The 17497-nt window shown below is 33.2% G+C and overlaps 1 protein-coding gene across 1 annotated transcript in view; it reads left to right on the forward strand.

Moving 5' to 3' along the window:
- The window catches only part of LOC143252865 (lachesin-like), a 148441-nt gene that overhangs the window by 112301 nt on the left and 18643 nt on the right, over positions 1-17497 (forward strand). Inside the window, exon 4 of the mRNA XM_076505698.1 lies at positions 15031-15201. Coding sequence (XP_076361813.1) covers positions 15031-15201 — 171 coding nt within the window. The remainder of the gene's footprint in view (positions 1-15030; positions 15202-17497) is intronic.

Below are 17497 nucleotides of genomic sequence, written 5' to 3' on the forward strand. Positions count from 1 at the left end.
TGTTATAATGAAAATATTGTTTCCAGGAATAAATAAGGGGGCTTCTCAACATATGTTAAAAATACTTTCTTACGGTAGTTGCTAGATATAAGAGAGAATTTAAAATAAACAGAAATGGAATAGGTAGATATCGTTGAAAAAATAATTTTTAGTCAACTTCAAGTCCAAGAGTTTCTTCTTAAGTTAAGAAAAGTGTTATATGAAAGATATGAATCTATAAATTAGTTTTGGCCTAACCAGTAAACAAGACAAATCTACTAAAGAATATACTCAACAGGCTGAACGAAGTGGACTTTTGTTAATGTGCAACATCTTTTGCATGGCGAGTGCGTCTGTTCAAATTGGTAACTTAAACGATTTAGTGCAACATAAACAAGGACCGATATGTCACCTAACTTAGTCTAACTAAAACAAATACAATACGTAACAAAAGCTGATCTACCAAGCCTAGCATGGCCAAATAGTAGAGCATTTGATTAGCAATCTGATGTTCGTGGGTTCAAATCCCCATCCAACTAGATATGATCGCCCATTCAGGCGTAGATGTGTTGCTCGTTGGTAAAAAAGTAGCCCAACAGTTGGCGGTGGGTAATGATAACAAGCTGCCTTACTTGTAATCTTTCACTGCTAAATAAAGGACGGTTAGTGCAGATAGCTCATTTAGCTCTGTGCAAAATTAAAAAAAATTGCAAAAAGAACCTTCAAAGGAATGGAACATAAACAAATTAAAATATTTAAGCTTTGTTTTATCTGAAACTGGATAGACAATAATAGATGGAAACTCGAGCAAATTCTCTAAAACCTACACATCATGTAAATACTGCACAAATGGCCAAGAAAATATAGAAACACTAAAGACTAGCGCAGTACAAGCACTGGGGTGAGCAAAAGTGAAACATCGTAAGCGACGAATTTATGGGGTTCCGTAAGGAATAGATATAATTTGTTTGTTTTGAATTTCGCACAAAGCTACTCGAGGGCTATCTGTGCTAGCCGTCCCTAATTTTGAAGTATGAGACTAGAGGGAAGGCAGCTTGTCATCACCATCCACCGCCAACTCTTGGGCTACTCTTTTAGCAAAAAATAGTAGGAATGACCATCACATTATAACGCCCCGACGGCTGAAAGAACGAGCATGTTTGGCGCGACGGGGATGCGAACACGCGACCCTCAGATTACGTGTCGCACGCTTGGCCATGCCGGGCCAAGATATATATATATATATAGCTATCAGATGGGTTAATAATGGTTCAGAAGAACGTTGACGTCACAGTATCCATGTGGTGTCAAGAATGACACTAGATGAAAACCTCGGGATGGCCGATTGCTCTATAGAATAACATTGATGTGTAATAACGTGAAAACTAAATTTTTCCGACCGCAAAAATCGTTCCAGCTGGCATATAGTAATGTAATAGAAACACGAGGTGTTGTTAATTCAAGATAAGGACGAATGCTGTGTGTTAGAATAGTTCGATCACAGAGAAATTCACAGTGCAGTAGCACACATCACACCTAACTATGAGCAACTAATGTAGTCTTGAATCTTTTGAGGGAAGTCAAAGATGGGTTATGCCCGCTTCCTTTTAAGACAGCTTTTCCATCAGAAAGGCAAATATGTTTATAGGTACCACAAATTCAATAATGACCATGAACTGCTAAAACAAAACACAAAATGAGGCATCAGTAACAGTTTGTTTTGTGTTTTTTTAGCAAAGCCACATCGGGCTATCTGCTGAGTCCACCGAGGGGAATCAAACCTTAATTTTAGCGTTGTAAATCCGTAGACTTACCGCTGTACTAGCGGGAGGCATCATCAGTAACAGAACTAGTAGAGAAAGATAAATTTGGAATTTACGATACCATCACTTGAGAATATTAATATGCCTTTTTAATCTTATTTAAAAGGCGTGACGTGGCCAAATGGTTAGGGTGGTCGATTCGTAATCTGAGATTCAGGGGTTAGAATCTCCGTCACAACAAATATGCTCGCCCTTTCAGCTGTGGGAACGTTGTAGTGTGACGGTCAATCCCACCATTCTTTGGTAAAAGAGTAGCTCAAGAGTTAGCGGTTAGTGGTAATGATTAGACTAGCTTCCTTCCCTCTAGTCTTACACTGCTAAATTAGGGACGGCTAGCACAGATAGCCCTCGAGTTGCTTTGTGCGAAATTCCAAAACAAACAAACAAACAAGCAAACCCTCTAGTCTTACACTGCTAAATTAGGGACGGCTAGCGCAGACAGCCCTCGCGTAGCTTTGCACGGAATTCATAAAACAAACAAACAATCTCATATAAACATTTGTTATGTCATTAACCACTTTACATACAGACCTTTACATTTATTCTTATTGTGTGTGAAATGCAATTGACAAAGTGACTAGAACCAGCATATGGTTTATTAGATTTATCGTCATGATTATTAAAGGAGTTTAAAAATAAGTTTTTATGGTTTCTGGTCAACTTTGTAGCTAATCTTACGGATATATTAAACATAATGGAGACATTGTTTTTCATAAAAGGTACCAAACAAAAGAAAATTGTTTAGGTGTTTGATTCGTTTTTAAGCTCAAAACTATAAAATGGGTTATCCGTGGTTTGCTCACAACAAGTAATGAAACCCTGTTTTACCGTTGTAAGCATTCAGACTAATTATTTAGGTATTAACCTCTTGAAAATTACGAATTTTTACGTAGTAAGCAACAATTTGAAAGAGTACAAAAAATCAAAGTCGTATTTCTAAAGTCAAAATAAACACAATGATCAACTAAGTACTGATCCAGAAAACACACATAAAACCTTGCTATGACTATGATAGATGAACACATTTATTTCTTTACGCTTACAATAGTTTATAAGAAAGAAAGTATTATTGAAAAAAAAGATTAATTAGTAATAATATCCCTAATGCGATAGATTAATACCTATGTTGACTAACCCTATTTGCTAACGGTTGAATAGTGTGTTTTGTCTGTGCTATTTCTTGCATGGATTAAGTATTTATTCATAGCATTCATTTATTCATTCATTGTTGATACAGTTAATATAATTAGAACAATCTTGCATAGGGATTAAGTAGTCTGCATTTCTTTAACCGAGCAGAATGAAATCTTTGTCTGCATTATGCTGGTTTTGTATCTTTTCTCTCTGAATAATAAAGTGAAGGTAAGAAGTCTAAGAAACTAGAGGATCAGCTTGATGTCCCAACCTTATAAATATGAGAGGTAGAGGCATTCGTGTCTTATTCCCATCTTTGTTTCACATCAGAACTAATGGTTTAGTCATTAAATTATTATATTTTAGGTTTAAAACTCGAAGCATCTAGGTTTAAGGGAATGAGTTAATTAAAAAAGGAAAGTTATGTGTCTCGTGCAATTTTCTTCCTTGAAAGTAAACTAATATTAAATGTATTAAGGTCTTGTGCTTTAGTAATATAATTTCTAAGTTAGAACATAAATCATAATCTAATTGCAGTATCGCTATATGGCTGACTTAACCGATAAATGTATTGTAACTGATATACGCTTGGCAATTTTATAGGGGATCCTAGTTTGAAAGGACAGACACAAATTTTAAACACTTTCAGTTACCAGTTCATTATACTTGATGTTAATCGGTTATTTTCATGAAGTAGGTTCACTAATTTATATAGTCTTGATGAGTCAACAGAAGTTGGTTTACCTGCAAGTCCCAACAGATGGTTTGTGGTTCTCTAATTTCATTGGTTGAGACAGCATTGACATAGAAAGCCGATTAAATTACGAGTAACGAAAAGACTTTTCTAATAGAGAAAGTTAATGAAGGGATGGCTAATATCAATCCTTCAAAAATAATGCATACAAAGTAGTAGTTACGGCATTTGCATCATTTCCACAGTTACATAGTGTAGTAGAATGTTAATAAAAATAAAGATAAGTTATTTAACCGCGATATATATATATCGGTACATGTTAATATGTTAATTCTTACCTGTGCTATTATGTAGGGACGATGCAAATTGTACTAATATAGTTCCATGTCAGTTTTGATTGACGAACTTATTTCTATTTACAGAATATTATACATATAAAATTAATAGTAAGTTTTTAATATTTAGCTTGTTTCTAAGTAATAACTATTTTTCTTCTACGGATTTACAACGCTAAAATCAGGGGCTCGATTCTCCTCGGTGATCACAGCAGATAGCCTGATGTGGCTTTGCTATACGAGGATAATGCACGCACACTTTTGAAATGCTTACTCTATAGTCTTTCCATAACTTGAGTTGCAGGGCAGAAAGAAAGTGTTCAAAATTTTGGAAAACACACGTTATATGCTCTATTCAAAAGTTTAGTAATATATTATGTTGTTTTAATTCGACCCCCGGTAAATGCACAAACCTCATAGGATTATCGAAACTGCATTAACCGTTAGGTTTGTTTAAAGTAACATTTAATTATCATTATAAAGAAATTAATTAATTGGTAGCTTTTGAATCAAAAGCTGTAAAAACGGTGTTTTCTTCAAAATTGATCATAAAAATTACATTTGAATTTTAATATACCATAGTCTTATTATTTGTTTGACATTAAGCATAAAGCTAGACAAGGGACTACGTGTGTTCTAAGTACCACGGTTATATAACTCCAGTTCATAGCTTTATAAATCCGCAGACAAACCGCTGTGTCACTGAGAGGAGGGGCTCACTGTATGGTATTATATTATGATGTTGTTGTTACATACATCGTCGAGTTTATGGATGGAAAAGTCTATCACAAATAAAGCATAATCATAATAAATCGGTGTTATCATGATTAGTAGAAAAAGGCAGCCAACTAAAATGAAGATTTAGGTACAAATACAAATTTTCATTACCCCGAAGGTAAAAGGATAACCATTTAGCATTAGTTTGTTGTTAGACCTTGCATACTGCGTGTGATACATTCACTAGTACAATCTCAAATAACATTCTGTACTAGAATAATTAGATTTCAATATAAAGTTTATGTAAAATATTAGAAAAGTTCATTGTGAAACATTGAAATCGTTTTAACCAAACTGTACTGTACACAGATAGACCCATAATATTTATAATTTTTGTTCCTAGCTCTTGTTAGTAAAACTATAATTGTTTATTTAAAGTTTTATGGTTCTAGACTATTGATGGCCAGTGAGAACCTCTATAATACCAGTACACTTGTTTGAATCTCGAAGATACGAAGCTCAGTAACGCATATTAAGACATTAACTAAAGGGCAGTTTGTAGATTGACTGTTTAGTAAGAATGAAACTTAAAAGCTTATCCTGTGCAACTGGATCTCATAAGAACTTTGTGGAGAAAGATTTTGTTTGAAATATGCTATAACAAATGGTCTTAGAGCAGATCCTAGATACCATTTCCTACTTAATATGATTATTAAAATAGATATTGATATCTGATGTTCATATTCCAGTACTTATTCCATTTCAATTTTTAACAACTTCATAAAAAATAGTAAATTCGAAGAATGTTTAACTTGCAAAATTATTATGTTTAATCATACAAACTAACTAACAGTGTTTTAATTCATGGTCTATAAAATGAGGCTTGGAATGGCCAAGAGTGTTAAGGCGCGCGACTCCTAATCTGAGGGTCGCGGGTTCGCATCCCCGTCGCGCCAAACATGCTCGTCCTTTCAGCCGTGGGGGCGTTATAATGTGACGGTCAATCCCACTATTCGTTGGTAAAAGAGTAGCCCAAAAGTTGGCGGTGGGTGGTGATGACTAGCTACCTTCCCTCTAGTCTTACACTGCTAAATTAGGGACGGCTAGCACAGATAGCCCTCGAGTAGCTTTGTGCGAAATTCAAAACACAAACAAACAAACTATAAAATGATCTACGGTATTGGACATTCAATCGGGGTTTTTAATGTATTGTTTGAGAGGAACTATTTTTTTCGCTACACGTATGTTTAACTGCTTTAACTTCAGCTTCTAGTTAAATCATTAATCACGTCAAATCTTTTTGAGGTCACGAAACATGCAAAATTTTACTAGTTCCGGTTACTTTTAACAAAAACTACTTTTCAGATTTATAGCATTCCTGTCAACCTATATTTCGCAGTTTATAAAAGCAATTCAATAGAACTGTACAAGCAGTAAAGATAGAATAAATTATTTTATTCAATTATGAGAAACGACGTGAAAGTCGCGCAGTTCTTTCATTCCTTTTGGAAAAAAATTACTGTGCATAACGTATTTCATTATGTTCCTTTATTTGATTTCATAGCCGTCTTTTATCATATGAATTTGAAATATTCACGTGAGTGCGTCAGTCGTTCAAGAAAGTGTGTTCATTTAATTATATTACTTCACAAGAGGAAATTCGGTAATGAATGTCAAATCATTTAAAGGCTTATAGTATCGTTGCTTTAATAATAAATGCTAGAGCAGATAGACCTTATATTTACTTTTGTACAAATGCTAACAATGCAAAATACGATGACCAGAATCCTAGATAGTTGTGTATCAAGTCAAAATACTATTATAGTGAAATACTTAATGTAGAGGTCTCGGCTAGCCTATTAGTTTTTGTGTACATGTTGCGCATGAAACGTTCCCGACTTTTGACTATGGGCGTATTATAAAAATGAAAATGAATCCCGTTATTTGTTTACAGAACCGGACAAAACCCTTGTAGTGGAGGGGGGCTTGCTAATTGTCTACCCTTCCCCTGTGTTTATAAGATGTTGAAAATTTCACAAATGGTATAAATATTAACAAATCTTCAATGACTCTTACTTAAGCTTTGTTTAAAACTGTTGGTTTGATATATATGCGACCCAATTTCAACTTTGCATGAAGGTCAGACTTATGCGTTGAAAACAAAAACAAAACAAGAAACAAACGGAAGTAGAACCTGTGTTTGATTCAGAGCCTTATTACTTGTTTGTTTCTCTGTTTTCTCATTAGTGAATAGTCGTCTTTACTTCTTAAGCTGAATCCTATTGCTGATTATCTGGAAGTGGCAGATTCATGTTAGCGAATCGCATGAAATTCAATCCTTGCATGATCTTACCAGACGAAGTTCTAATGGTCGAACTAACTTAAATGATTCGATTAGATTGTACCACCATAAAGGACTGAGTTAACTCGATTTTTCTATTATAAGAAATGAAGATAAGAGTCGTTGAGTTCTTGGTACTGGTTGATTAAAGACTTTTTCCAAAACTGTAGGCTTGCAAGCCGTGAAAGCCAGAAGAAGAGTGGGCATGAAGTTGTGATAAGAGTAAATCTTTTTACCCGGCCAGTCTGGCTTAAACACATTTAGTATGCTATATCTGATATCAAAATATAATTCAAAAGTTAATATTGTAATTACTGTAATAATAACTTTCTGTAAATGAAAAACTGTTAAATTATTCAACTGAAACAAATTTCTTATTTTACATTACACCAAATCTCTTTAAACCTAACATTTTTTTACCTGAACTATTTTTAGAAATATGTTTGAGACATACCTTTACAGGCCTAAAACAATAAACTGTACGGTTCCGTTAATTAAACCTGACCAGTTAAAAGGCCCTAATCCCATTTTTTATTAAAAAACAAACAAAAAAAAAGAAACATGTTCTAGCTTCCGTTTAATATACTAAGTCCTACTTTGCATTTAATACACTTTTCATGAAAGTTTCATCGAGTTGGCGCTTTTGACTTCAACGTGACATAGTTTCCAAAGAAGTTTCAGTGTTATGCTGATTAAGATTTGAAATTTAAAGCAGATCGTTCATAAATTACTTCCTCACATGTGTGAGCGATAAGTTTACAGATTCGCAACATTAACAACCAAGTTTAAATTTTTATGTTGAACCGATCACTGCGTAGCTTTGCTCTGAAACAAATATTGTCCCTCTAAAAATAAAAACCACATGTAAAAAAACGTAGATAGTACGTAGGCTATTTTTACATGAATTTTACTATGCCGTTAATAATGTACAGTGAGCAGGTACCGCATTACCAAACTTTCACTTCTCTTTAAACATGAAATTAACATCTTGTATGTCACTTTCTGAACAAAACTCTTCGAGAAAAAAACGTTTTAGGTTGAGCCACATTTACGGGACAGAAAATGGTAAAAAATATCTCTTCCCTGATATACAACAAATAGACACGTGTAAATACAAAAGCTACACAATTAGCTATCTGTGTTATACACATCGTGGGTACAGAAATTCGCTTTTTACTGTTATACACCTTCAGACTTACGCTGAAAAACCGAAGGTATAATAGTTGGATATATTCTTGTCAAAAGATGATTAATAAAATAATAAAACGCACCTACCTTAACTTTGAAATTTTACATTTCCATCTCGATGTAATTTCAGATTATCAGCATTTTGTTAAAAGATAAGCTTTTTTCAATTTTCCAGTTGAAATATTTTTATTTTTCATGAGTAAATGACAATAAAGTTTGAATGGGTTTGTATTTTATGTTTATGGTAAAGATACTAAGGTAATCTGTCACTGTTCCTAATTCTGAGCTACTTACGAAGATTAAGAGAGCCAGCCAGCATTATCATACTACTCACGCCACGAGATTGTCTGTTACTCCTATATAGCACCAACAACCTGACTTTTGTGGTATGGCACTTATACTGTAAATTCTGATCAGCCTTTTGGGAGTAAGAAATAACTTTAAAAATTCAGAAATACTTTTATAAAAGAAGTTACTATTTAGAAGAACATGGCAATATTCACACACACAGTAATGTCAGATAAGGTGTAAAAGATATATATTTGAAATAAGAATACACACTCCTTTTCACACATATATTTCACATGGTGTGAAAACCCTAATTTTTTTCCACGTAAACAAAACTAATTGCGTCACTTCAAGCTGTTAATCAGAAGTTAAAGTAAGATCCTGATCAAGATAAAGAAAGATAAATTAAATATAAGAATCTTGGATAATTTATTGTGCAGCCGGAAGCAGCAGCTCAAACTGATAGGAAACTAAGCAGTTTGTTCGTGGTTAAAAGAGGCATACGATTAGGATGTGTGTGATTACCGCCGTTATTTAATATTTTTGCATAGTTGGTAATAATACAAGTAAATACTGATACATAAGGAGTATAAGTTAACGGAAACACAATCTGTAGTGATATATATTATGGTGATATAATCCGTATGTTTTAATCTGGGGATAATTTTCAATGGTTCATTTGTTTGTAAATAAAGCGAAAGGCTATGGATTCTAAACAGATAGCAACATAACTAAGACAAATTTCACCATATGAGGAATCTCTCAACATTTGCGTCCAAACAGAAAGTAAATAGTCGGAAGAAATAGATAAATTCACTTATTTATGGACGAATACCAGTTGTGATGGGACGTGTGGAGATAAAGTGAAAGATTAGAATGACAAGAAAAACATTTTAAAGAAAAGATGAAAATCTGGACTTTATCTTTTGAAGCAAACGACAACTGAAAACATTTAAAATGTTGTGTTATAGCTAAATGATGGAAATCAGCTATATAGAAGGAAAAACTAACAAGGAAGTAATGGAGATGTAAGGACAAGAAGACAGCTGCTATTTGTGTGTATCGGGCCGAAAATGTGTAACTTTGGGCATATAACTAGATTTGAAGGAAGAGTAACAAAGATTCAGACGGGTAAAATCACATGAAACAAAGATAAAGAGAAATTTAGACTTAATCTAATGACATTATGAGATGGTTGGATTAAGAGACTTGTTGAAAGTGTAGGTGAAAGAGAGCAACTGAAATCCTCAATGTTACCATGGATAATTTACTGATGTAAAGACGGATGTGGAGCTGAGAAGCTATTAATTATGAATTTTAGAACGAGTGTAATTTACTGATCGCAGCTGATTTCTTTCGTGAACTGACCAGGAAACAAGAATGTGTCATTTGTTGAAGGCAAGCAATCCACATGAGCAGCAACAAAAAATGTAAGCGTTAATATTACTGATAAAGAACATAATTTTATATATGTTACTAAGCTTAAAATAAACTGTTTGAAAGCACAAGACCTTAATACATTTAATATTAGTTTACTTTCAAGGAAGAAAATTGCACGAGACACATAACTTTCTTTTTTTCTATATTTAATATGCGAAACACTTGGAAGTGGCTTTAATAGGTGTGTGGTTGGATCCTCATTACCTCTAGTATAATGGCATGTTGTAGTAGTTTTATGTGCTTTAAGTAAAAAATACTAAAACTGTTTCTTTAAAGAAATTTTGACTAGAAAATCAGATAAAAAGTGATGCATCATTCTCTGTTTTAAATTTTCCTTTTGCCAGAGGAAGAAAGCTTTATTTTTGTTTCAAAGTTTTACACACGCAGCTCCACGATTGTTATCTATGCAATGTCTTCAATTTTTGACTGATAGATAAGAAAAAAGCAGTTAATTAATCAACAGCTTTAATTATTGGACTACTCTTATGTATTCGAATGATAGCATACCCATAGCCACAAAGTACGGAGGGCGATTTGGTAGCAATAGGTCCCAAAACACGAATCATCATCTCGGTAAATCAAACATTAGGATAACAACTCATACATTTTGCAGCAAAAATATAACAAAATTCGTTTGTACGACATTAATATGTGTATTTCTTTCTCACTTCCCTCTGCTACTTATTGGATCCTGCATGGTCTAGTGGTTAATTAGTACGCTAAATTTGCAATCTGCGCGTCATGAGTTCGAATCCCTGTCACCAAATACGCTCGCGTCTCAGATCAAGGGACGTTTTAAGTACGGTCAATATCACTATTCGTTGGTAAAGTAGTGCCCAAGAGTTGGCGGTGGGTTGTGATGACTAGCTGCCTTCCCTCTAGTCTTAAACTTCTACATTAGATAACTACTCGAGGGTTATCTGCAATAGTCGTCCCTAATTTTGCAGCGTAAAACTAGAGGGAAGGCAACTCTTGGGCTACTCTTTTACCAACAAATAGTAGGATTGACCGTAACATTATAACGCCCCCACGGCTGAAAAGGCGAGCATGTTTGGTGCGAAGGGGATGAGAACCCGGGCTCCTCACAAAGAAGAAGCGAAGCGCTTTACGACTACTTACGGAAACAACGAGATGTTATTCTAATCTCCACAATGAAATTAATTAAAAGTAACATAATCCGTGTATATCAAAATAATAACTTCCATTTTCGATATGCATACACTACAGTCGTTACTTAATTAAAAAAGAATAATTTTCAAAGCTTTAGAGTTCATTGTAAGTTAGTTTGGCATAATTAATGAGAAAGAATTAAAAAAAATATTCCGCATTTTAGTTTGGGCTCAGATGTTTGCAACGATTCTCAAACTGTCTCTGCGATCGCTGTGAGAAATGATTTGAGTCGCAGAATATCACACTAATTTCCAGGAAGATTACTTTCTTGTATGGAGGTTAACAATTTACTGTGACACTAACCGTTCACTCTTCGCTATTAAACGCAAGATAGAAACATTAGTATCCAGAATACACATCTACAAGTCACATATTTTAGTGTTAAATTTCTTGTATTAATGTAATATTCATTTGTGCTCAATTTGTTCATTGCAAATATTACTTCTATAATTATTTAACTATTCTGAATGTACAAAGATGTCAAATTATAAAACAGTCCATACACCAAGGCAAAAAACACCACATGTACTCAACGTAGTAAAGTTTCAACAAATATATTTCTACTTGAAAAATGTTTTTAGAAATTAATTGTTTTTTTTACTCATGATGTCTGGGATATACGCATTGCACTTAATATACAAACAATGCTCAGCTAAACCATTAAAGCGTTTTTAAAACTGTTTTGTGCCTGTGTTTTTGTAGCATAAAATACATGTTATGTATTGGGCTCACACTTCGTTTTCAGCGGTACATTATACTTAATATACCATTTGTCTCTGTAAATTAAGTATTATTAATAAGAACAAGATATTTCCAGTAAGAACCGTGTTTTTCTAATAACTGTTTTCTCTATGTTTATTAGTTAATCTATATTACCAAATTAAAGTGAGTTTGATGTTTATTAACCTTACTTTTTATGTTCGTTTTAACAAGGATAATAAAATCTTTTTAATAGTTTTATTGGATTAGTATTGTGTTTGTATACCATTATTTTTTAAGTAACTTGCTCAAATTTAGCAACTTGTATGTCATAAATAATTACAAAGTTATTAAAATGATTTTACTATAACAAAGGGTTTGTTTGTTTCGAGTCAAGTGCAAAGCTACACAACGGACAGTCTGTGCTTTACCTATCACGGGTATTGAAACCTGGTTTCTAGCGTTGTAAGTCCGCAAACATAATAAGCGAAGCGATTTTCTTTATAGTAAATACGTGTAAGATTAATTTTATTCTTCATAACCAAGTCAAAAACCTTCATTTGGTATGGGCTTCCCCACCGAATGCCGCCATTTTAGCTGCTCTTCGGCATTTGTAGATGTTGACATTAATTTTGATTCACCTAAAAAAAAAAGTAATGGACTACAGTTTCTAGAATCTTTGTCTTTAAAATTTTCTTTGTTTTGTCTTTATAAAAAAAATATAATAGTAGAAAGAGATTTAGTAAGTAGATATTCAGAACACGCGTAATATCCCAGACTGTCTTTCTCTTAACTGTTGTCTGGGTTTGCCACCTAGCATGCTGTCTATATCTGTTTCTCAGAGTCAAGGTGCGTTGTTCTTGACATAAATCCGCGAGACTCAGCAGATTACTACGCAGGGTCACTACATACTCACATAGACAGACAAATTTCCCGTTTTTCAAAATCAAATTGTGAACGTTTTGGGTTATATATTTTAGAACAATAAGTGCTTCTCACAGTTTTTAAACTCTTTTATGATACTGGACCACGCAGCTGAAATGTTATCACAATTACTGATGAAGGAATAAAATGAAAGGTTCAATAACTAACGTAACTAAAGCGATATTTACTGTATTTAGCTGATGTCTGACCTTAGGTGAGATACACTTCAATATACATGTAGATATGGCTAGAGTGAAAGAAGACTTTCCGCAGTGAGTGGTCAGATTTATACATATTTTAAAACCAGTTAGCTTTTTCTCAAATGTCTTTCTGGTTACGAAAAAACAATAAAAAATCTAAACTTAACTTCTATGCAAATCTAATAATTTCTATTTAACATAGCAAAGGCCCGAGCTTGCGTGAGCAGCAGTACTTCTAAATAATTCTAAATCTAAATAGACTCTAAAATGGGCATTATATTGATTGTGAAGAAATCTATGATATTAATGTTATAAATTTTGAAATAAAATCATTTTTTCCAAGCTAAGCATTTGTTAACATACCATCTTGTACATTTTAAAGCTTTCTGGTAAAAAAAGCCGAGCATAGAGAAGCTTGATATGATATCCATCACCATAACTGAACTACTTTCAAACATTCTTGGGTTTTGACAACACATTCGTTCTAATTTTGATGACGCTGTTAGTAACTTCAAATTTGATACTATAAGGATTCGATAACGTGAATTATTATTCTAAATTATTTCCAAGGTAGAAATTTGTGATTTACATCATTATTGTTGTTGATTATTTTAGAGTTTCAACGTTGGTTTGTTGATTAAGTTGCCAGTTGATTTGTCGATTAAGCTGATGAGATGGCTGAAACCATGTTAGTTTTTACTTAATCTGCACGAGATTACCATTATTTAGTGCAGTGTATGGTTTATAAATAAATTTTAACCAAATCGAGTTAAGATGTCATAAGGAAAGGAGCTCACAAACCTTCGATGTGGAAAGGTTGTTGGAAACGGCATGAATACCTTACCAATTCTTTTATTTTCTTTCGTTGTGAGAATACAAAACAAATGAAAGTAGTATTATTGAATACTGGTCAGTTTATTTATAATTAACCATTACTTGGTCATTATGACCATTGTAACATGTTGTGATGGAACAACACGGCTTCAATGACAGTCCAGAAACATAAATGGATCATCTTGGGGTTACAAGCTTCTGTACATTAAATTGCATAACAAAAGATACTGTAGTTGTTGTTTTTTTTCCTTTTGTTATAAGAATAGCCAAAATTGCAAATTTGTCACGCTGACAGAGAGGATAGCCATCTGATTGCCTTCCTTGTGGTCAACAGATCAAAATTAAGGACGGCGGCAGATTGCTTTAAAAAACTTTTCTATAATATATATATATATACAAAACTCTAAAATCAGATAAAGACCTGAACTTCAGGAGGTATGTTCACAGGAGAGCATGCCTTCTAAAACTTCGCATACTTGAATAAATTGTACAAGATGAAAGACTGTATATTCCACAAGACGCTTAGTGACAGTTGGTAACATGAATAACAACACGGCTACACTATCATTAAGACTAAAGGAGGGCATTTTAAACTGAAGTATTAAAGATAAGAAGGTGTATGTATGTGTATGAACAATTCAATACTTAAGTACAGCAATCATTAACCTGAACATTTTAAACGTTAATACAAATTCATATTTTTATTGAAACATTTTGTTAAATATATAATAATAAAGAGATAGCTCGTTTCATAATTTCTCACAAGATCAGAAAGAAACTGTGAGGCCACCAGTTCTTTAGTAAATAACACTTGTAGAATTTTGAAAATATTAAAACCCACAATAAAAGTATCAGTTTATTTTGCATAATATTCTTATTGTATTACATGGAAGACTAGAAATATTGTCATTAATCATTTGGACCTATCACCTTTTTAAAACGGAGCTATGAATATAAAAGCTGAAATCCATTTGGAAATACTTGAACTTCTGTAGATACCAGTGTAGTAATGAAAAGTACTCAACGGCCCAATAAATGTTTGTTTCTTTATAAATAATGCCCCCCCCCCCGCTTGTACAGCGGTAAGTCTATGGATTTACAACTCTAAAATCAGGGATTCGATTCAGCTCAGCAGATAGTCTCATGTAGCTTTGCTATAAGAAAACACAGAGAATTTATAAATAACGATTATTCTCCACATTAAGTGATTTTCATCAGTTAAATACCACTTGTAATGCTTACAACTCCACATTTTGTGTTACAGTTCCACCAGCGATTATTGATGGTGAGAGTAGTTCTGATGAGCTGGTAAGAGAAGGGTTTAACATCACTTTGTCGTGTAGAGCTAAAGGCTACCCCACCCCGACAGTTACATGGAGAAGAGAGGACGGGCAACTAATTGCTGCCGGTAATTGGCAGAACAGAAACAACCAAGGTAAATTTGAAAACATATATATCCTAAAACTTAGACAGTTGACACTAAAAACAAAATTATACCTGTACAACGGAAAAGTATCACTGTTAGATAGCAATTTGTGCAAATAGTAAACTAATATTTAAGTTGTAAGAGTAAGTGTGTTTTATTGTCCACCTATTTTGTCATGTGTTTTATTATCTCTGTCACGAATACAGGCGTTAAAGACATTCGGATCAATCTTAAAGCTTCCACCATTGTTAAAAGGATAACCTGGGGCAATTATAGAATTTTATAACTTCAAACGACGTATACATGTCTTAAATACCAGTATATTGAATTATATTAGGCCTAAAAAGATTTCTGATACACATTTGTAACGTGTGCGTGTTTGTGGAATATTTAACATTAATCTTCTAATATATTTTTAAGCAGGAGATTTTGTTGTAGAATTAGGTGGAACCTATTACGCCTGTTGTATTAATTTAGTCATGTAATAACTGGTATTAAACAACAATTGCTTGTAAACTCATTTGAATTATACAAGAAGACAAAAGTCAGTTATGTTATAGCTAGTTAAGTAGCAATAGTTTAAAAACATAATGTCCAACTCAATGAAAAGACACACGTTTCAATAATTGCTATATTTTATACTTTTTAGGTTTTCTAAAAGTAAAGAACTCTGTGCTTGCCTTGTTTTAACTAAAGTGTAAAGTTACCCTGGTTGACTCAAAAAGGATATTTATGTGCAGATTAACTATAAACATTAGCTACTCTCACACAAATACCGAAACACAACTGAAAAAATAAGTGCCTTAACAGTAATAACAGTCTTTAAGTATTTTCTTAAGAAACAGATATCCAATGTATTATAATACGAACGTGTACACGCAAAGGCTTTGTATATTTTGAAGGCACTGTTCTCATATGTTTTGTACAAATTTCGCATGGTGTAGATATACACGTTTAGTCATTGAAAGTCAATGTAAAGCTACACCAGGGCTATCAACGCTAGCTGTCCCTAATTTAGTAGCGTATGACTAGAGGAAAGGTAATTAGTCATCACCATCCACCGTCAACTTTTGGACTATTCTTTTACAAAGGAATAGTGGGATTGACCGTCACCTAATATTACCCACATGGCTGAAAGGGTGAGCATGTTTGGTGTGACGGAGATGAAGTTAATATTTCGCACAATCATGTGATTTATATACACTACTTTCCGGAGCTACGTTAGATTGACGAATATCACCACCATCTTTTAACAGCTTTCATTCATTTTTCACAGTAACATTCCTGATTTCACATAAGGGTATTAGTTTCATTTTAGTTTAGGAGCGTTTCACATTTTTTATTTTCAAAAAAGCATGAAATAAAAATTTTCATATTTTATTGTTTCTATTTATTTCTTTAATATTTGTATAGTCATCGAATTAACCTTTACTTTTCATAAATTTCGAAACAAGCTCACCAATACTTGACTGTATTCAGCTCCAAAGTATCTCTGCTGGGTAAAAAAGTCATTGTTCCGTAGTCCCAGTGATCTTAAACTGTTTCACTGTTATCGAAAGATTACTGTAATCTCTCATATGCTTAAGAATATTCCAAAGTTTCATATAAGACAATTTTCTTGTTGTGCATCATATATATACTCTAGGATACTTAAAGAATTTATACATATAGATAACCCTCAAGTGATTTTATTTACCTATACTGTCTTTAACCACAAAATAATTATAGAATTGAGGAAAAACATGCGAACCGCACTTTTCGCGAATACATCCTTTATTATGACCATGATTTCGCCAATACCTGATGATGCGTTTACTAACGAAACTTTTTGCGTCCCACCACGCATCATCAGGCAGAGTATTTAGTACAATACACACTTTCTGTTTAGGAGCTTCCGGAAGCTTTACTGATGTTGTCATTTATAATTCTGGTTACAATTATCTTTGAAAAATCATTTTTGCTTCACACATTTTACTTAATATAATTATCTTCATATAAGTAAATCAATTTCAAGAAATTACGATGATGTCATCATAACTTTATCAAATTGTATTTTAAATGATTTAAAAAAGAAAGCATTATTTCGGAGATTAAGATTTTTACTTACCCTTTAAATTATTAAAGTTTCATTTTTATCTACTTGCGTGTGAGCCTTCGTTAGAAGCCCTTAAAGATTATACAATTAATCTATCAGCACAGATTAACTTTAAAAATGTATGTAAATAAATATCTAGTATAGGTTGGAGTGGATTACATGGGTATACGTTTAACCGTAAATCATGGAATATTAATTTCCAAAAAGCAA

Source organism: Tachypleus tridentatus, chromosome 1 (genome assembly GCF_004210375.1).
Source record: "Tachypleus tridentatus isolate NWPU-2018 chromosome 1, ASM421037v1, whole genome shotgun sequence".
Taxonomy (NCBI): Eukaryota; Metazoa; Arthropoda; class Merostomata; order Xiphosura; family Limulidae; genus Tachypleus; species Tachypleus tridentatus.